The 20,987-nt window shown below is 45.8% G+C and overlaps 1 protein-coding gene across 7 annotated transcripts in view; it reads left to right on the forward strand.

Annotated features, from left to right (window-relative positions):
• Positions 1-20,987, forward strand: part of ATAD2B (ATPase family AAA domain containing 2B) — a 123,076-nt gene that overhangs the window by 88,624 nt on the left and 13,465 nt on the right. For 2 of the 7 annotated variants that reach the window (XM_088467294.1, XM_088467296.1), the window contains exons 21-24: positions 3,829-4,025; positions 9,500-9,659; positions 12,766-12,927; positions 13,528-13,665. In XM_088467294.1, the coding sequence (XP_088323420.1) occupies positions 3,829-4,025; positions 9,500-9,659; positions 12,766-12,927; positions 13,528-13,665 (657 nt within the window). The remainder of the gene's footprint in view (positions 1-3,828; positions 4,026-9,499; positions 9,660-12,765; positions 12,928-13,527; positions 13,666-20,987) is intronic. The other 5 variants (XM_088467297.1, XM_088467299.1, XM_088467298.1 and 2 more) reach the window with 3 other exon arrangements.

The following is a 20,987-nucleotide window of genomic DNA, read 5'->3' on the forward strand; positions in this document are numbered from 1 at the left end:
GACCTCCAAGCCCAGAATAAGCAGTCCTGGCCTACCACACGCCATGCTGCCAAACCAGCCGACAAGCCTAACCATTGACAGGGGCGGCCTCTCCAGTGTGGGAAGCTGGCTTCTGCTTTTCTCCGACGTCTGGGTGACAACCACGTCGGACGCCTGGGTCTGCGGCGTAGTCTCCCAGGTCTACCCTCTGACTTTCTGGAGGCTTCCACTGGCACTGTTTTTTTTACCACAGGCTTTCCCGGAAAAGCAAAAGCACTGCGGGAGTCAATTCAATCTCTACTAGCCTCCAAGGTAATAGTTCCTGTCCCTCAGTATCAAAGGGGCTGTGGCTTCTACACCAATCTCTTCTTGGTTCAGAAGCCCAGTGGCTCCTTCCGCCCAATTCTCAACCTCAAATCCCTCAACAAGTATTTGCGGGTCCCCAAGTTCCGTATAGAGTCTTTGCGCTCCATCATTTTGGCCTTGGGACCGGGGAATTTCATGGCCTCCTTAGATATCCAGGATGCTTATTTACATGTGCTTAACTGACTCAGTCACCAGCGTTTCCTCCGGCTTGCAGTCAAAGACAAGCACTACCAGTTTCGGGCCTTGTCCTTTGGTCTCACCACGGCTTCTCATGTGTTCACGAAGGTCATGGCAGCTCACTTGCGGCGCAAGGGTATCGGAATCCTCCCTTAACTGGACTATCTTCTTATACTAGCCAGATCTCCGGATATGCTCAGGGAGCACCTTCGCCTCTCATTAGATCTTCTCCAGTCAATTGAAAGAAGTCCTCACTGACTCCTGCCCAGAAGATACTCCACCTGGCAGCAAGGTAGCCAATGCCTTGCTGCCAGATGTTCGTACATTCTTCACGTTTGTTCCTCCGGTGGCTCCGTGGGACTTGTCCCTGGTGTGTCTGTCTCTTCAGTCACCTCCCTTCGAGCCTTTGGATTTGGTGGGCCTTCGTAGGCTCACGTGGATGACTATATTCCTTCTGGCTATTGCTTCGGCTCAGAGAGTGTCGGACTTGTGCGCTAAAGGTCGACACATGTAATTGTTTATTTTCTAGCTCTTATCTCTACCCTAAACCCTCCCTCCTAGTGCCTGACCTTAACTGTCCCTCCTGGCGCCTAACTCTCCCTCCTGTGCCTAACACTACCCGTCGGGGTAAGTGCCTAACACTAAGTGTCTATCTATAGTCCGGCTACTTTCTGCAACGTATTTTAGGTGACCTGGGCTTTAAGTATGTTATCTAATGCTGACACTTGAGGGCCAAGTGTTGTGAAATACACAATTCCCAATAGAAAGTCTCTCTGGGAGTTATTGGCAGCAGGACATTGAAATATTCAGCAACACAGGGTTATATGTGCTAGCTGCTCTGTCCAGCAGGCTTATTTTCTGCCTGTTTGCAGTTGACTGGCTGAATGGAACAAGCTGGTACTGAAGCTGTTTTATTAAACCAACATATGTTGGGGTTTTACATCTAAAGAGCATATTTAACTAGGCCACAGACATGCTACATTTTTCTTTTCTCAAATATTAATCTCTTGTTCACTAATACAGCCTTTTGGCAACATCCTGTGAGGAGTGTGAATTAAATGGCCAGACTCAGCAGCAGAGATTAATGTACTTTTTTCTCTTGTACTTTTAACAGTTTGGTAGAATTGTTTACTTCAAAAGGGTCCTTTGTTGTTTTCCCAAGATGGTCTTCCATCACCTATTGTTCAATTCTTTCTCCCCTACAGTAATATGCTGCAGATTAGCCGCCTGTAAATAACAATAAAATGGAATTTCTACCTCCGTTCCCAGCTCTAACCTATTAAACAGCAGCTGTTATAAAGCAAGCATAAGGTCCCCCGGTATATATCTCCGAGGCATGCCACACAGTACTTGGCTATGAAAATCCTGACCCTTTAAAGGCGTCAGCTTATCAAAACCTTCTGTGTGCAGGATAAATACATTATCATCCACCGCATGGAAGGCATACAGTCACAATCCACTGACCATAAAGGCAATTTCATCATCTTAAGTTGTAGAAGTATGTAAGACACCTGTGTATACAGCTATGTGCATCTTATAGGCGCCTGAACAAAGTGTATCCAACATAACGGTAGCACATAACCCGTTTCTCTCAGCTGGGTTCATTCATTACACGGGTGATTCGTTTGCAACAGACGACATAAAATTTTGCAATCCATCGTTAGGTTTAATTAAGAGTCATTTTAAGCGAGTTTATGTTCTTAATGGAATCTCTAATAGCATCATTAATTGAAGCATCAAAGAGAATTGGTTCAGCTTCTGTGTAATGTTGACAATGGGGAGAAGTGTGGTTAAAATACAGTGACCTAAAAATGCAATAAACTAATAAAAACTATATTAATTGGGGGTGGGGGGGTAGATTCTTGAATTTATTTAAACAATAGGTGTTTTGCAGTGTTAATTTGGATAATTTAGATTTTGGCTTTCTGCTTTGATTCGTTTAAATATCAGGTATATCCCGTCCACCATGACCATCCTTGAACGGAGCCTAACCTGCACCTAACTACCTACCATGCACAGTGGTGGTATTGCTGCTATTATTACTACTGTAACTTTTATTGATATGTAAGTTGTACCAGTGCTCAGCAGTGATGGATAGCGCGGAACATAGGGCATGCATAAAACCGGTACATACAGCGTAGACCAATGCAGACATGAAGGCAAATAGTAGGGAGGGCCCTGCTCATTGGGCACAGCTCAAGTCAGAGGAGTGATCTTGAAGATCTGAACTGTTTAAGAGAATGCAGTAATTGGTGACATCACTGAGACACTATGTGGAATGTATAGGCTACATTCTCACGAGTCTTTGTCTGGTCCTCAACAGAGCAGCTGAGTAAAGCTGGCCACACACCGCAGGGATGTGCCGACACAGCGATGAATTGTTAGGATATATGACATCACTGTATTTACTGCATGATCCGCTGTACGGTGAGGCAATCTATCGTTGCATGCTTAATGGCATCGTCCCATCTGATGGGAAGATGTGACCACCCAAATCTTAAAAAGATGAATTGGGTGGATTTGGGGATACACACCATACAATGTTCATTGCAATCCATCGCGGAAAGAAAGATCGGCTAATATATGGTATAGTGTACCCAGAGCTGCTGTGTGTGTGTATAGAGATGAGGTGTTAATATTGCAGATCCTGATTGGATGGCCATACCTCAATCAATCTGTAGCAGCTGCATGGATATTACCCAGCACCATGATAGAGCGGTTCTAAGGAACGAACCATGGGGTCTGCAGAAGTTGTTCCCCACATCTCACTGCTTCCTGAGGAGGATGCATAAAGTTTCCAAAAGCTGGCTGAATGTTGGGCATCCGGTGGCAGTCATAGATATTCAAGTCGTTACATGTCTTGCCTGCCAACAGCTACCATGTCCTGCTGGGACAGTAGAATTTGTATAAACATTCTTTGAAAGAGTGCAAGGTTTTTATTGAATTCCTGATTGCCACATTTACCTTGCAGTGCTAAGGATGAGTTGGACTCATCCTCCACACACACTTTTTTTTTAGTGCTAAGGACTACCACTTGGCACAAATGCCGTTAAACTTCTAAAATCAAATAACTCAACTGTTACTGTACTGCCTGGTGTTTGACACCTATAATGCCGCACACAGTTATTGGTTTGGTCAAATTGTTTCAACATGGTGCCGTCACTGCCCCTAAAGGCTTTAGTTCACTTTCACAATCTGATTGGGTCTTGCATGATATCTTAGAATAAATCAAATTGTGTGGCCACGTGTGCGGGTGTCAGTCTAATGTGCTCCTACGATGACCAACATGACTTTATTGTGTTTCAGCTTTGCGATCTCTGGAAGTTCTACCCCCTGCACCACCACCTGCCCCCTCCCAGCTGTCGGAGGTGGAGAAGCAAAGGATGGAGGACCATGAGGAAAATACATTGAGGGAGTTGAGACTGTTCCTGAGAGAGGTCACCAAGCGACTGGCCACCGATAAACGTTTTAACATCTTCAGCAAACCGGTGGATATTGAAGAGGTCTTGTTTCAGTAATGCACAAACAATGAAGCGGATTGTATTAAACTTAGCTCACAGCTGTCACAATGATTGCAGTCACCCTAAATTTGATGAGAGACGATCACAGACCAACCTCGCTTGTTGGTGTGACCCTTAAAATTACTTCTAGATCATTCCTTACCTTAGCACTGCGAGTCCAAGTATCTGTCCATCTGGTTCTTCCCATAATGAAAACACAAATTTTCAAATCTTAACATCTTGGTGGCACTTTTATCCTGAACATTTGTGCCCGTCACACACCTTTCCATCCTGGCGTAGGACTTTTATACCCTAGTGTATACCAGGTGCTGCTTAGTCATGGGGGAAGGTGAGACCCCAAGTCTTATAAGACAGTTAAAGCAACAGGATGCTGGCACCTAGGATACCGGCGGTCATCAGAATCCCGACGCCGGCGTCCCAACAGGATTAGGATACAGACACCTGCTGGTAGGTACGAACAGTAACCCCACTCACCCCTCTCCTCCTCTCCCTAGTGCCTAATCCTAAACCTCTCCCTAACCTCGGGATTACACCAAAATGTGCATTCCGTGCAGAATAAGCGCACACTAAGGGCATGCATGCCCTATCAAATGGGGTTTAACATCCTGTTCTCAAGTATACCAATGTGAGCGCTAGTACTTCCACTGTGGTGCCACCATCCTTTTCCTATTGTCTCCTCCATCAGGATTGTTTTTCTGGCTACCAAGTACTAGCATTATATTGCTAACAGCTGCAATATGAGGTAGGATGCTGATCTTGTCCATAGCAAGCCCATTCTCCTAACCACAGCACTTTCATCTCTTCCCCAGCCGGCCTGTTCCTGCATCAGTGTGCAGGAGAACGCTATGAGCCATAAACCTCAATGGGCAGCGTGTTCGCACTTTACCCATGTGAGATAAGTTGGACTAATTACCGGTTTAATTAAATCGCATGGTTCTGACGAGGATAAAGCTGAAAAAAATTACTCGTTTCCACTATTGGGGGAAGGTGATAATCTTTATTAGCATTTATTAATACAGCGCCATACGCATGGCGTTTTAAAATTGGGAACACAGACAAGAACAAGACTGGGTTTTTACAGGCCGAGAGGTAAGGGGGCCCTGCTCGCAAGCTTACAATCTACAATGTGGAGATTTACCTGATTATCTTGGGCATTATTTGTGTTTTCATTATGTGTAACCAGCGACCGCCTGGTAACCACAGTTAGAGGTAACCTATATACTTGATGAACCTGGCAACATACAGATATGTCCTCATACATCTAACATGAATACTCCATGTGGCGCGAGATGCCTGGCGCGAGTGAGCCGCCTGGTCCAGTGCGACTTTGCGAGCACAAGGAATCTGTTTAGCTTACAATGCGTTTTAGGCTCATTGTGATGTCGTAGGAGACTCTGCGGATTAGTTTGATGTGCAACACTTGTATATCTGTGTGCCACTGAGTCTGTATATGAAGCACAACGAAACTTTGGCGCGGAGAAAAAAAAAGCTGCGTCCGCTGCATCGTAGCATTTCGTATACAGATACTGAGACTCATTCGCCCACAGATATAAAAGTTTTGCATATCAAATTAATCCGCGCAGTCTCCTGGTGCGTCCTAGTCAAATCACATTGCAACTAAGAAAGGGATTCATTTAGACTCGTTAATTTAACCGGTGTGAAAAAGGGTGATAGCCTCAGGATCTATCGCTCGGGGCTATTCAATAGGAGCCCCTTTTACACTCGAGACCCTTTTTAACATCTGTTAACTTTTGCGTGAACATGTACGATTCATGAAAAGTTCACAGACCTATGCGTTAACAGGGTCTTTTCACCCGTTAACATGCTATTTATAGGGATTTCTTTTTGGGTCTGCTCAGTACCACGTAAATAATCTCTGTTAAGTGCAGCCTGCTGGCTGCCTTTGGGTATAATGGAATAGCCCCGGGGGATCAATTAGCATGCAGGGAATTACCGCAGCTAATTGAACTTTCCCCTAAAACACTTTTTTGGGCAGAAATATGCGTAAAAAGACGCCTGGCGCTAGACGAGTCGTAGAGGACCTGGCGTGCCAAGAGGGCCTGTTTGGTGCGACTGCAGGAAGAGTGTATGAGGACACATCTGTACAACCATTGCTGACTCACGGTGGAGATGAATGAGATTTTAAATTGGCATTTTAAAAAAAAAAGCAGCTGGGTTACACAATAAAACAGTGTATGCATAGAAATCCTGAACATTTTACCAAAACAACTACATTTCTAAGAATTTACTAAAACCTTTACCAAAGCGGTCACATTTCTTGACACAATTTATTTTACCGACAACAAAACTCCGCTTCTGTGCCTGTCCGTGCAATCTAGGGTCACCAACTGACTCCAAGACCCGTGCCAATTACTGAAATATATATTGCAAGATGGACACTCCTTGTATATATCTGAGTTTCTTAGCCCTCTCCTGAAGTGCCAGTGTGTGAGGGATTATTTGGTTGAGTGGTAAAGTATTTCTTTAAGTTTTGCATGAGTAAGTAAATCCCTAAAGCATGGCCTGTCTAAGGTACAGAGGAAGGGGGTTGAGGAACTCGTGCCCCAGGGGGTGTGGTGGAATTTGCTCACCTCCTGGCTGATGGACCACTACTTGCTAAAGGAGAACTGTAGCGGAGTCTACAATTACACTTATGGGAAATGTTACTTTGGGGGAGATGTATCAAAACTTGGTAAGAGAATAAAGTGGCGATATTTCTTTTAGCCACCAATCGGCTTCTACCTGTAGCTAGCACAGCCTGTAATAAAACAGTTTGAAATTTCTACAGTATTGGGCAATTTCTACAGTATTGGGCAACTTCTCCAATATTTGATAAATATCCCCCTTCGTAACAATCACATATTAATGTAAACGAAATCCTAAAATGTAATCCTGCTCGTCTTCATGAGACGAACAGTATGTAGCAGATTTTTAGTTTTATTATTTTGTTGAATAAATGACAGTCAACTGGAAGAAGCCATAAGTACAACCTATGATTCTGTAGCTTGTTGAACCCCCTTTAGCTTCAATGACGAGAAGTCATTATTTTCTGTTGAGGTCGATCGGTCTTGCATTGTGCGAAAAACGTTTTGGCCATCCCCTCCTTAGAAACGGGCATACATGAAAACTCTCAAAGATCCCACCACAGTATTTAAATGGGGTTGAGTTTCTGGACTTTGTCTTGGCCATTCTAAAACCTCTTGTGTTTCAGCCATTAAGTTGTAGATTTGGTGGTGCACTTGGAATCATAGTCCTACTGCATGGTTCACTTTCAGTCAAGCTTCAGCTGTCAGACAGGTGGCCCCACATATTTTCCCTAAGAGTATTTTAAAGATGAGTTTATTGTACAATCAACATTTTTGAGTCATCCAGGTTCTGTAGCTTCAAAACACAAAGGCCCTCATTCAGACCCACTCTGGAGCGGCTGTCCGCTCGCAAGTGGGTCGATGGTCCGCACTGCGCATGCGCACGACGGAGGGAGCTCCGTCGTGCGCATGCGCGAGACCCGACGAGCGAAGGACTTTCCTTCGCTTGGAGTGTCTCATCAAAGGGGGCGTGCTGTCGATGTTGACTGACAGCACGCCCCCTTTGGTGGGCATGTCGGGGGCGTGCCTGCCAGACGGACGCGTTCCCAAGGGAACGCCTACCGTCTGAAGCCGGCCCCACTGACATCACTAATGATGTCAGTGGGAGTGATTTTGGCTCTGATAGAGCCAAAATCACTCCTGGCCTTGTGGTTGAAAAACTCAACCGCAGGCTTTTGCTCGCAGTTTCGATGGTCGCGATGGTCAAGACCATCGCGACCATCATCCTGCACGCTCGTATATGCTGTGGGTGGTGACCCACAGCTATACGAGCGTCCAGGAGGACGCTCCATATTAATGGAGGTGGGCCCTGATTCAGAGCGAGCGCTCTGGTCAGAGCGTCCGGCTCTGAATCAGGGCCAAAATCATTACCCCTCTCGACCACAGTGTTTAACAGTTACTATGAGGTTTTTGTGATATTCTGTGATTGGTTTTGTCCAAGCACAGCTTTGGGCATTAGGACCAAACAACTCCGATTTTGGTCTTCTCTGTCAGCGACCATCTGCCAGGGGTCTTGGTTTGTTCATTCTCCCAGCTACTCTTCCACAAAAAGACCAAGTGTTTTGATGGTTGACGGTACTTTTAATATTTATTGTGCTGACAAAGGCATGTTGTTAACTGTAGCTTTCAGGTTCTCTGCAGTTTCTCTGAGTATTGTACGCTCTTGTGTTGGGGCGCATTTGTGGGGACACCCACTTCTGGGTAGCTGAGCAACTGTTTTTTAATGTTCTCTAGTCGTATACATCTTTTGTCAGAGTAGAATGTTGGCTCATATTTATTTTTATTTTTTTCTTGAGCATTTATAATGCTTTACAGACTGAGCAGCCACCATGTCGTCTGAGATCATTGCTGAGGTCTCTCCTCTCTGATGGTCTCATCATGAAGATCACTCGATGATTAGAACCTTGCTGACATTACCCTTTTTAGTCATGTGGAAGAAGGGTGCTCCTATTTCTCATTTGGCCTCTTCATATTAACTTATTGATTAAGAAAAAAGTTAAGTATCCTTGAGAGATTCCATTTATAGAAGTCTAGGATCTGGTGAGGATCAGATTTCAATTGTAGGTGGTGGGATTTTTTTTTTTTACATTACTCTGTGTGAATAATATATTTTGTGGGGAGGGGGGCGGTTTGTTGCTTAGCAAGAACGTGATGTTTAAATGTATCTGAACGATCCTTACCCGTAGTTCAGATCCAGGTACAAGTAGCTGGTAGCTCTCCATTCATTGTTGGGAAATACTGAATCTTATAGTACAACAATCTGATAACTCTCTGGTTTCCTGCCTATATAGTAGTCAGGAGGGATGTGCACTCCTACACACCAACAACCCCCTCTAAGTGTACACCGTTCCTAAAGCCAGCACACTACATATGTATATAGGCACTTTTTATGCCTTGGAGTCAGATGGGCGTCCCCGGTACTATTTGTGTTGTCTTATAATGCTTGTGTTTGAGAACACTGCGCACTGGATGGCACTAGTCTGAAGTATCACAAGCTCCTCATACCAAGTTATGTTTGCTTTTTATATTATTTGTTATATATTATCTTTTTTTTTTTTTTTTTTGCCTTCCAAGTGAAATGTGTAACATGAGCCTTGCATGCAGTTCATCATCCTGTCTAATGTCATGGTGCATCAGTTCCTCATGTACACCGGGACCTGACATGTCCTTCCCATGTACCAGACAAACACGCGGCTACATAATGCCCGATAATAGATTTTTTTCATGCCTTATCTCGCATGAGCTGCTTACATTGATGGCCTAATGCATTTATGCTTCGTGGAATCTGTGTGCGCGGTTCCTCTGTTCCTCTTCTCTCCAGTTCTGTGTTTTTAAACAGCGTCCCGTGGTTTTTTTTTTTTTTTTCCGAAGGTTTCAGATTACCTTGAAGTCATCCGGCAACCCATGGACCTTTCAACCATAATGACCAAAATAGATAAGCATCGCTACATGACGGTAGAAGACTTCCTACTGGACATTGACCTGATCTGCAGCAATGCTTTGGAGTACAATCCAGACAAAGAGCCAGGAGGTAATGATGCTCAAACAGAAATGTGCTCTTGCAATTATTATTCTTCTCCCTCCCCGGGCTATATTGATTTTAAACTTCTGTCGGCCAGAGGGGGAGATGTGTTGAATAATTACTCCACTCTGCTCGTCATGGGAAAAGACAGGTGTCATGTTTGCCGATGGATAAAAATAAGGTGGTTTTTGTTTTTTAAAAGGAAAAAAAAAAATTTCTATCGACTCTGTAATAATTTTTTTTTTTTTTCCATCTATTGATTCTCTGAAAAGCAAAGTGCAAGAGATAAATACTGTCTCGAGATCTATAAAGTTATGTTCTATCCAACTGCTGTTCCCTGGATCTGAAAATATACAATGTAATTGCAAAAATCTGCAGACATCCTCTCCTTGCGCTGATCATGGGCGTACAGGGTATACTTATGGCATTCTGCTGCGAGCCGGTGATGGGTTATCTGGGGTAATGTGTTTGCTCTATGCAGTGTCGGGGCGTTAAAGTAAAAAAAAAAATCATAATACGAAGTTATTTAACTGAAGGCATGTTCAGCTCGGCTTTAGAATGCAGCGCAAAGACGGATGTGTTGTAACGGGAACCAAATTCGGGTTATTTAGGAGTCCTGTGGAGTCAGACTAATGGTGCATGCACACGGTCAGATTTTTCTTCAGATCTGAACGATAACGATTTAAAAAATCGTTCATATCTGCAGGAAAATCTGACATGTCTGAACGATGCGCGTTCCCGATGGTCAGATAACGATATCTGACATCTGATGTGTTTGCAGTCAGATTTGGACGATTCCATTCATTTTAATGCAGTCAAAAATCGTTCATAGTTCAAATCGTTGGTCAAATCGTTCATCTGACACATCTGGCAAATCTGTTTGTTGCCGTGGTTTTCGGCTTTTTTGCATTGATCTAAATCTTATTTTTGGAATTGTATTGTCAAAATCTGCCATGCGTTCCAAATAAACGCTGCGTGTCTCCCGCTTAAACCCACCGAGAATGTCCATGCACAACGCTGGGTTCCTCCGCACCGTATTTGTTGCACAGATCTTTCCTTGCACGGTTACTTTGTGGTCTCTAAAGGTGCGTACACACTGGGCGATCAGGAACGACGGTACGATTACGATATCGTAATCGTACCGTCGTTCCTGATCCCCTGTAGTGTCTGCACTGAACGATCAGTCGCTCAGTGCAGGCACACTCCATCATTCCTGAACATGCCAAACTGTCGTTATCGGCAGATTGTGCTGCATGTTCAGCCGATGGACAATGTCGTAAACGACCAGCGGGAGTGCGCATCGCTGGTCGTTTCCGACATAAAAGTGCATGATTTGTGCACGATTACGATGTCGTAATTGTGCAGTCGCTCAGTAATATCGCCCAGTGTGTACGCACCTTCAGTCTCTGTCAATACTAAGGGCTCTATTTATTAACATTATTTTTACTAAAATAAAGTGAAAAGGGGTGTTTTCACACCCTTTTCACATTATTTTAGTTTCACCTGTAGTTATTACAGGGCAATTGGAGTAGAATTAGTAAAATTCTACTCCAATCCCCAGTATCACTTATTTTTAGTAAAGCAGATCGCATTTCCCATAATTGTAATGGGAAATGTGATCCGACCAGAGTTACTAAAATAAATTGTAAAAAAATACCGGGGGAAGCCCTGTGAGAATAACGCCACCTGGATGTGGAGTTATCCAGGGTCTCCCCCAGTTACCGGGCTCCCACTCTGCTCTAACGGGGAGAGCAGAGGCGGGAGCCGGTACTAGTAATCAGCTATGTGGTCTAAGCAGACCGCAAGCTGATTACTGTAAAAAAAAGAAAAAAAAAAAAAATTAACCATTTTTTTTTTTTTTACTTACCTGATTCCAGGGACCGGTGATCGGGCCTCCGGTGATGGCTCCTCTCCGGTCAGCTGGTCTCCCATAGTACACTGGGGCCCGGTCATCAGGTGATCGGGCCCCAGTGCAGTATGGGAGATCACCTGATCGGGAAGCCAGGAGAAGATCACCGGAGGCCAGGAGGATGCAGGTAAGTGTAATGAAGGGAGGGGGGGTCGCGGGGGCGGGGCTTAGCGTCGGTGGGGGGGTAGTAGCGGTGGTCGGTCGGCGCATGCGCGGGCTCTTGGTCGCGGTATTTTTTCCGAAAATACCGCGACTAGAGTGCGGATGGGATCCGCTGGGACAGAGCTTTATCGCAAGCTCTGTCCCTGCAAGGGATTTATAGTAAATCCCTGTGATATTGCCTGAATTCGCAATGCGAATTCACTCGGTAATATCACACTACAATCCGCATTCAATATGCGGATTGTAGTAAATAGAGCCCTAAGAGAGAGACTTCTTTTTATTTATTTTTTTATTTTCATTTTTAATTGTTTGTCGCACAATATTTACAATTTGCTGAATATGTCACGTAGGATGATAGAGTATGAATGCTGCTGCTTCGTGTTCTGTGGCCTGAACACTTCATAATACATGTAGCTGCCGGCTGTTTATAATGTGTCATGCCCCTGGTGTAGCTAGAAGAGTCGCAGCTGCGACCAGTTCCCCAGACGCAGGAGGCTTCGCTGTGATCTTTGAGCACATCTGCCGCACCTTAAACTACACGGCAGCGCCTCGCCACTTTTCTCCTAGTTGCTTCCTTGTTACAGTAGGATGGGATGATAGAGTGCGACCCCAGTGAGACGATTGGCTGTATGTAGTGTCCTTCGTGAGCTCTGCCATCCAATCACACTTCACAGAAGGGGAAGCCCCTGAACTGCTACAGCCAATCAGCTGACTGCAGTTGGAAGACAGTGACACTGGTATGAGTATACAGACAGACAATGTGCAACTGTAAAATGCCTTTGAACCTCCCTTGATTAGCCCCCTGCCAAGTTCTGTGCGTGCTGATAAAGCTGATTTCTTTGCACATGACCCCCCCCCCCCCCCCTGTCTCTGTTACAGATGTTCTGCATTTTCTGCATGTCACACACAGACCCACATAGTGTAGAAATTTTATTTTAGACTCTGCAAAATAGCTAACAAGATGTAATTCATGTCATGCGTAGAGGTGTGTTCTCTCTGGTTCAATCACAGCACAGAAATTGCTCACTGCAGTGTCTTGTACAGATAAAATTATCCGGCACCGCGCCTGCACTATGAAGGACACCGCGCACGCCATTTTTGCCGCTGAACTGGATCCGGAGTTCAACAAACTGTGCGAGGAGATTAAAGAGGCGAGAACCAAGCGAGGTATGCTGCAATCCATTCCCCGAATTTACTTCCATGAAGGTTGGTGTTCAAAGGAGGGCGTGTAATCTGCGATCTATTTTCTGTCGTTCGCTCAGTCTTAGAATTAGCCGAAATGTATGCATGTGTGTATATGTTTATATAATATATATAATATAACGCCTTAATCAAGTGTTCTCTATGGGTTCCACAAAAATGTATTTGCATGATCATACTTCCCATAGGCACCATGTTCAGGCAGAGAATAAAATATTGTCAGCATAGACGCGGGTCTTCGTCTGCTTGATGGAATACAAGGCCCAGCGCTCCTTGCAGTCTGATGTATCCAGAAAAGGGTGTTAATAGAGCTAGTACTGTGTTTCTGCACCCTGGGAATGAAGGGGTTAAACAGTGTTGCTGGTTTCTCGTCTTCGGTTTGTTAGTGAATTTCCATTAAAAAAAAAAAAAAATTGTTCAGAGCTGTATTATGCGTCTGCTTTGGAGTGAAGGTGCAGATCTGGGGTATCTTTAATTAATTTCAGCCTCAGAAATTCCTGCTGACTTGATGTAAAGTCGGGTGTGAACTCTTCCAAATGCAGCTGAAAGTACTTCTTGGCGTCATTTAGGATTAATTTAAAAGTTCCCCTTATCTTGTGCGCGCAGGTTTGTCGGTGGCTACAGAGCAAGTAAATCCTGAAAGTTCCGAGGCACAGAAGGCAGACACCGCAGTGGAGGACGCTCTCCGGAATAAGCACAAGACTGCTCTGGATGTCGGGAACCACTCCGGAAATAAGTGTGCATGTGAGTGCTTTCAGAAGATGAGGTTTATATGGGGAAGAGCATCTTCTTATCTCTCCACATTTTACTTGCTAACATTTTAATTACCAGCCGAGGTTGACGTTGGTCTTGGACTCCTTGTCCTTTAGTTACCATCATGTTTGCACAAACCATTGCTGAAATACAGTTTGGGTGTATAGTTTTAAAGGATTAGAAACTGGTTTTGAAACTAATCCTCCTAAGGTGGAAAACCAGACTGAAGTGTCGGTTATCTACAAAATGTAATGGCCCCCATACACCAGCGACTGATTGTCTCAATCCTGCGATCCAGAGATGCCGAATTGGTGGATCGATGAAATCCAACATCTTAATTTGCCAGTGACGATCAACATATGATCATGATTTGCAAATCGGTGAAATTTAACATGGAGAATTTCAATGGTCCTCCAACAGATCGGAGAACGTCAATGGTTGCCTGGCATTTACGATCGCTGTGTCCAATCGCACAATTAGTCTGTAGATGTATGGGTCCCCTTTAGACCCACCAACATGTCGTGTGTTGTGAATTTCTTTGATCATACAGAGGTGAGTTGATCTATGTTGCTGGGTCAGTAATTAACCCACCTGCTTCCACAGACAGATCCTCAGAACATGACCTAATGGGAAAACTTGAGGGTGGAGGCTGAGAAACGCTGTACTAGTACTGTGATTAACGACCTAAAAGAGTTCAGGTTATCATTGGGTGCTGCTGTCATTATAGTCCGGCACACTGATTTTAGATGAGCAGTGTTAGTGTGGCAGCTTAAGAAAAAGCGATTACACCACTTTTTCCCAATGGAATGCAGTGTACTGTGAACCGATACGGATTAGCTAATTTTGTTACATGATGCAAAACCCCCTGGTCATGTCTGTCGCTGTCGCTTCTCAGATGTCTCCTCTATTCCGCTATAACACTCACACTATCTTCCACCATTGTCCATGTGTAGGGTCTGGTTTACACATTTCTCAGATACCACCCATCTATTGTATAACACCCACCCTACCTGCCACCTAATGAGCGCAGGGCCCTGTCCCAGCTTCTGGCTTGCAGGGTGCCTGGAACGGACATGATGCCCTGCTCACGGTGGATGTGGCCGGCACAAGGCGCTTGTATCGGGGAAAGATTGAAGTACAATACAGTGTCTCCCCCCTCAGGCGTGTGCTTGCGACGGGGAAAGCATGAAGTAAAATACAGTCTCTCTCCCCCATCAGGCGTGTGCTTGTGTCGGGGAAAGCATGAAGTACAATACAGTGTCTCCCCCCATCAGGCGTGTGCTTGTGTCGGGGAAAGCATGAAGTACAATACAGTGTCTCCCCCCTCAGGCGTGTGCTTGCGTCGGGGAAAGCATGAAGTACAATACAGTGTCTCCCCCCTCAGGCGTGTGCTTGTGTCGGGGAAAGCATGAAGTACAATACAGTGTCTCCCCCCTCAGGCGTGTGCTTGCGTCGGGGAAAGCATGAAGTACAAAACAGTGTCTCTCCCCTCAGGCGTGTGCTTGCGACGGGGAAAGCATGAAGTAAAATACAGTCTCTCTCCCCCATCAGGCGTGTGCTTGTGTCGGGGAAAGCATGAAGTACAATACAGTGTCTCCCCCATCAGGCGTGTGCTTGTGTCGGGGAAAGCATGAAGTACAATACAGTGTCTCCCCCATCAGGCGTGTGCTTGTGTCGGGGAAAGCATGAAGTACAATACAGTGTCTCCCCCCTCAGGCGTGTGCTTGCGTCGGGGAAAGCATGAAGTACAATACCGTGTGTCTCTCCCCCCTCAGGCGTGTGCTTGTGTCGGGGAAAGCATGAAGTACAATACAGTGTGTCTCTCCCCCCTCAGGCGTGTGCTTGCGTCGGGGAAAGAATGAAGTACAATACAGTGTGTCTCTCCCCACTCAGGCGTATGCTTGTGTCGGGGAAAGCATGAAGTACAATACAGTGTGTCTCCCCCCTCAGGCGTGTGCTTGTGTCGGGGAAAGCATGAAGTACAATACAGTGTGTCTCTACCCCCTCAGGCGTGTGCTTGCGTCGGGGAAAGCATGAAGTACAATACAGTGTGTCTCCCCCCTCAGGCGTGTGCTTGTGTCGGGGAAAGCATGAAGTACAATACAGTGTGTCTCTCCCCCCTCAGGCGTGTGCTTATGTCGGGGAAAGCATGAAGTACAATACAGTGTGTCTCTCCCCCCTCAGGCGTGTGCTTGCGTCGGGGAAAGCATGAAGTACAATACAGAGTGTCTCTCCCCCCTCAGGCGTGTGCTTGTGTCGGGGAAAGCATGAAGTACAATACAGTGTGTGTCTCCCCCCTCAGGCGTGTGCTTGCGTCGGGGAAAGCATGAAGTACAATACCGTGTGTCTCGGATATTTGACATGTTAGTGGATTAGCTGTAAATTGCCCAAGTAAGAAATTGCAGATCACCTTATGTCTGACTGTATTGGCTAAAGGACGTCATTAGTTTGCTGTTATAGTGGCCAGAAGTAATGGCAGTACAATGACAAGTAGGTGTTAGCAGTAGAGATGGCAGAACGCATCTGCCCCTGAGAACTCTTTACGTGTGTTTTAAAGAGCTGTCTTTGTAATATTTGTTCCACCCTTGTCTGATAATGTGAGTGTCCTGATTATAAGCCACTGGGATTACATTATATTACTTTGTTTCTTTTCCTGCTGTTCATGATGTTACAGACTTAACGCAGGAAATGTAACTACTTTGTGTCTCGATTAGAATCATCAAAATATGAAGCCGAGTTTTGTTGGCATCCCTCCCATAGATTATGCATGTTAGTATATGCTTGCATTGGTTGTAATGCATGCTCGTATGTGTTGTATGGACTTTTCCATAGAGAGGTTATTTTATCCGTTTAGGGGCTCACATTTTATGCTGCTCCCAGTAGCGAAAGATGCGTGCACAAAATGCGCCCATTAAGGGTTTTTGGGTCACCGTTTAGAACAAATATGTAATCGCAGCATAGCATTTAATTTTAACTTTATATGAAGCCAGCCACAGGACCGCCTACAGCCACACTGTGGTTAAACGGTAAAATAAAATGAATGCATACTAGGGTGTATGTACTAAGCCTTGGCTGGAGATAAAGTACCAACCAATCGGCTCCTAACTGTCATTTTTCATACGCAGTCTGTAATGTGACAGGAGCAGGATGGTTAGTACTTTTTTTTTTATCTCTCTCCACGGCTTAGTACATCTCTCCCACAGTCTTTAAGAAGGCATTCAGTAGAAACCTTAATATCTGGCATGAACAGATAATGGCCCTTTGTGAATATATGTATGTATGTATGTATATATATATATATATATATATATATATGTATGTGTGTTTTTATATATATATATATATATATATATATATATATATATATAATATGTGTGTGTGTATGTATATGTGTATGTATATGAAAAACAGGCTGTTGTGCCCACGTCGCAGTGTTGAGGTGGAGTCACTGGTGCTTGCTGACAGGGCTCTTGTGCCGACAGCTGAAGTTGTGCCAACGGCTCACGTTTGCTCAGTGCACAACTTGGCAGAAAGTTTATTTGAACGCAGCCCTGTAAAATGACACTGCACGCACCGCGTGGGGCTCCTCAGTCCTTATAGTATAAAAGCCTGTGCACTCCCCTGATGTAGATGGACATGTGATGCTGTGGACGGGTACAGAACTGCTGAGATGAATGTGAATGTTCCTACAGACGAGACCGTTGCTTTTAAGCTTTTTAGGTTTAGATCTACAATAAAAAAGGCAGTGAGCGGCAATGAGCATAGCATTGTACAGTAATACGCTTTCCCACTTTGAAGTTTCTCTCCCAGCTTTGTCAAAAATGTCTTTTGTAATGAGGCATCAGCTGCGATCTTTAATTAGAATACTCGTTCTCTTTCTCCATTATTTATAAAGCGCAGTCATGAACATAATAAAACTGGAGACAGGCATATATGCCAGGATAGAGATCCAAAGAATAAGGTACCTGCTGCTATGAGTGGGTACAGTGCCAGCGTCAGGGTCTTCTATTGTACATGGCAAAGTTACAATATAAGGAAATATAGTCCCACCATAGCATCATCGATCTCAGTCTGCTCCTCTTTTCCCAATCACAGAATATATATATATAAGGAAGAAATGATATTGCAACCACAAAGAAATTCCAGTAGGGGGCACACCTGTCTTTGATAAACATGCATGTTTTGTTGGTCCAAGCACGGGAAATGTCACTGGCATCTGATGGCAGAGGGAGGAGGGTCTACAGCTGTACCCCCCAGAGCTCATGATACAGGAGCATGTACAATGATACCGCTTCCTATAGGGCAGTGAGGTGACTGAGGCAGCCTGGAAGCCAGTTCTTTCAACACACCAACCAATCAGACGTTTGCTTTCATTTTGTAGGCACAGCCTGGTTACTGTGGGTTACAGTATGTTTTTTGCAAAGTTGTGTGCGCTGTTATAAGTAACAGTAAATGAGATTCTGATTTGAAATGATGCTAGTGAGACAGTGGTCTATAGAAAGGCATCTGCTACATGCCAGCCCGTCCGTAAAATGTTCTGGCACTCACAGATGGTCCCAGGACAGCGGTATATACAGGTATGTGTGGATGGTTTTTCAGGAACCTCACCATCATGCGTCCTACAGAATTTCCAGCAGATGGCGACCTTGCTGCATGGTACATTCCCCAGCCCACAATGCCTGCTCGTTGCATTTCCTATTCTTGCACAGTTTCTTTCATCGCCAACAGATCTGTGATTGAACCGTGTAGAGGGTTGAGCATGAGAAACAAATAATTATAGAATCTGTCTCTGATCTCCTAGATACAATTTCCCTTCAAGATTCACTGAAATGTCACAGTTTCCTTTTTAATTGTGATGTTGCATTATGGGGTGGTCATATGTATGCCATAATCTCTCTGGTCAGTATTTTCACATCCTCCTGTGTAAGGAACCTATAGGGGGATATATATCAGAACAACGTCAAGATATTTATCACTAAGGGGGGTACCCTATTAGCCATGGTAACTTACCGCGGCTAATTACCGCACCCGGGGCTATCCAATTGGACCCGAAGCCGGCACTTATCAGGGATTTGTTTCGCCTGCGGGGGTTTAATTGGATAGCACGATAATAAGAATAGGCGAAAAATACCTGAACATCGGCGATAAAAAACAGTTTTTTTTACGACCGAAAATTTTTCTGAGCTAATAGGCTGCCTGCATGGTGACGGCACATAATACAGGAGCCTGTACAATGATACATCATCCAGTGGCTGGCGCTCATATAAAGCAAGTTCTTGTTTTACAACAGATATGATTTAACACCTCAATGTAGGGGGTTTGTGTTTCTGGGAATGAAGACCGATTCCGCCCACAAAATAGAGGTCTGCAAATGTAGCCTTTCTACTTCAGGGTCCATAGGGGGTCCACAGGGTTGACCTTGGGGTATAGCTGGATCTGGATCCATGGGCACCACGCAGTTAAAGCTTTAGCTGCTCCCGGGATGCACTTGGGTCCGTCCTCCTCTATACCCCGCCCCCGGCCACAGCACCTCAGTTTGAGTTGGTGCCCGGCCGGAGTCGGGTCACCTGCGCAGGGGCTTTTATTTAAAAAAAAAAAAAAAAAGAGCCTGTTAGATTTTTATTTTAAAACAGAGGCTCTAGTGTGGCAGCGACGGGCTGTCTATGCAGACGCCCACGCTGCCGCTCTCCTTCCCCGCTGGCGCCGCGACGCCAGTATTGCACTGGGGATCGCGGCGGGAGGCCAGAGTCCGTACTAGCCGGACTCTGGGTCCCTCCCTGGACTGCTGCCGGAGTCGCCGGGGACAAGGTAAGCCGCGAGTCGCCGATTAGCGGCGGCTCGCGTGTTTTGCCTGCAAATGCAGTCCTTTGCCCCCGGTCCTAGGGGACAGACCGGGGGCCGCTAGCGGTGGCGGCGGGCTCCCCCTCTGAGGAGGAATAACCCGTGTTACCACTAGACCACCAGGGATATATGGCAAGCGGGATGCCGGCAAGCCCTGGGGTTAATATGCTAGCCAGGGGAGGAAGCCTTCCCTGTTTAGCGGCTCCTCCCCTCAGCTCAGCGCGCCTTTCAGCACGGAGTCTGGCGTCGCTGAGCTGCAGATTACTCGGGCCACTCCTCCTCTGAGGTCTCCAGCGGCCATTTTCTCACAGTGGCAGCGCAGATCTTCAGGGAGCACGCGGACCGATCCCCCTGTGTACCTCTCCCCTGATTAAGGACAGCGTACACAGCACTATAGCCCTCCCAAACACTGAATCTGGGAGGTTGATTGTAGTGTAAAGGTGCAGTGAGTATATCTTCCTGCATGGTATGTGACTTTTGCTAGTGCTGCCTGTCTGTGCTTATTTTCCGCTTACTGTCAGCTTATACCTATCCCTTTACTTCTCCTACAAGCCCTACAGGTGTGTGGGGGAGGGGCGTTTCTACTGACCTCACTTATATAGATCACGTATTTGTGAGGTCCGTCACATACAGTTGTGTGCTACACAGTGCCGTATTGTGGGCTGTTGTTTAGCACACCGGTGAGTGCGTTTTCTTCTGCCCTGTTGCCAGATATATTTTTTGACTATATAATATATTCTGTCATGTCAGACGAGGAGGTTGAGCGCTCAGTGGCTCCGGTGTTGGCCTCCTGCGGACGCTGTTCTGCAGGAGTAGATAGGGAGGATTTGTCACAGGATGGCCTGTGTAGTCGATGCCAGGTGGCTCCTGGCCCATCCAGACCTTCTCTGGCGCAGGAACCACCGTGGGCAATGTTTTCTCAAGTGCTGGTGTCTATTGCGGACCGTCTGTCGGTCCCGACTGCTCTCCCTACTAGGGCGTTGCCCCAGCCGACCATCCCCCATTCCCCGGGTGTCCCGCAGTTATTGCGGAGTCCTCCTGGGTCTCAGTCGGTGGGTCCCTATGCGGGGTTGCCTATGTATATACAGGCTTCCCCTGTGCCGCAGCAGCCTGTGGTACCTTTTCAGGCCCCTATGGTGACTCCTCCACCCTGGGTGGATGTGCTCTCCAACTCCGCGCAAAATTTGGCGGCCGCTTCCTCGGCTTTTCAGTCAATGTTGCAGACTGACATGCCTTCTAGGATTTCAAAACGCCTACTCATGACACGGGCTGCTCAGGTATCGGACTCAGAGGGTTCCTCAGATGATGGGGAGGTTCCTGATGACACTGACTCGGACGCCTCGGTCCAGGAAATGGATACCAAGTCGTCATTAATGTGCGAGCACTAGTTAGGGCGGTGCGAGCTATTCTTCTTATAGAGGATGTGGCACCGGTTCCTAAGTCGAAGTTTCCTAGTTTCAAAAAAACTAAGG

The sequence above is a fragment of the Taudactylus pleione genome, unplaced genomic scaffold (genome assembly GCF_031769625.1).
Source record: "Taudactylus pleione unplaced genomic scaffold, aTauple2 ptg000070l, whole genome shotgun sequence".
Taxonomy (NCBI): domain Eukaryota; kingdom Metazoa; phylum Chordata; class Amphibia; order Anura; family Myobatrachidae; genus Taudactylus; species Taudactylus pleione.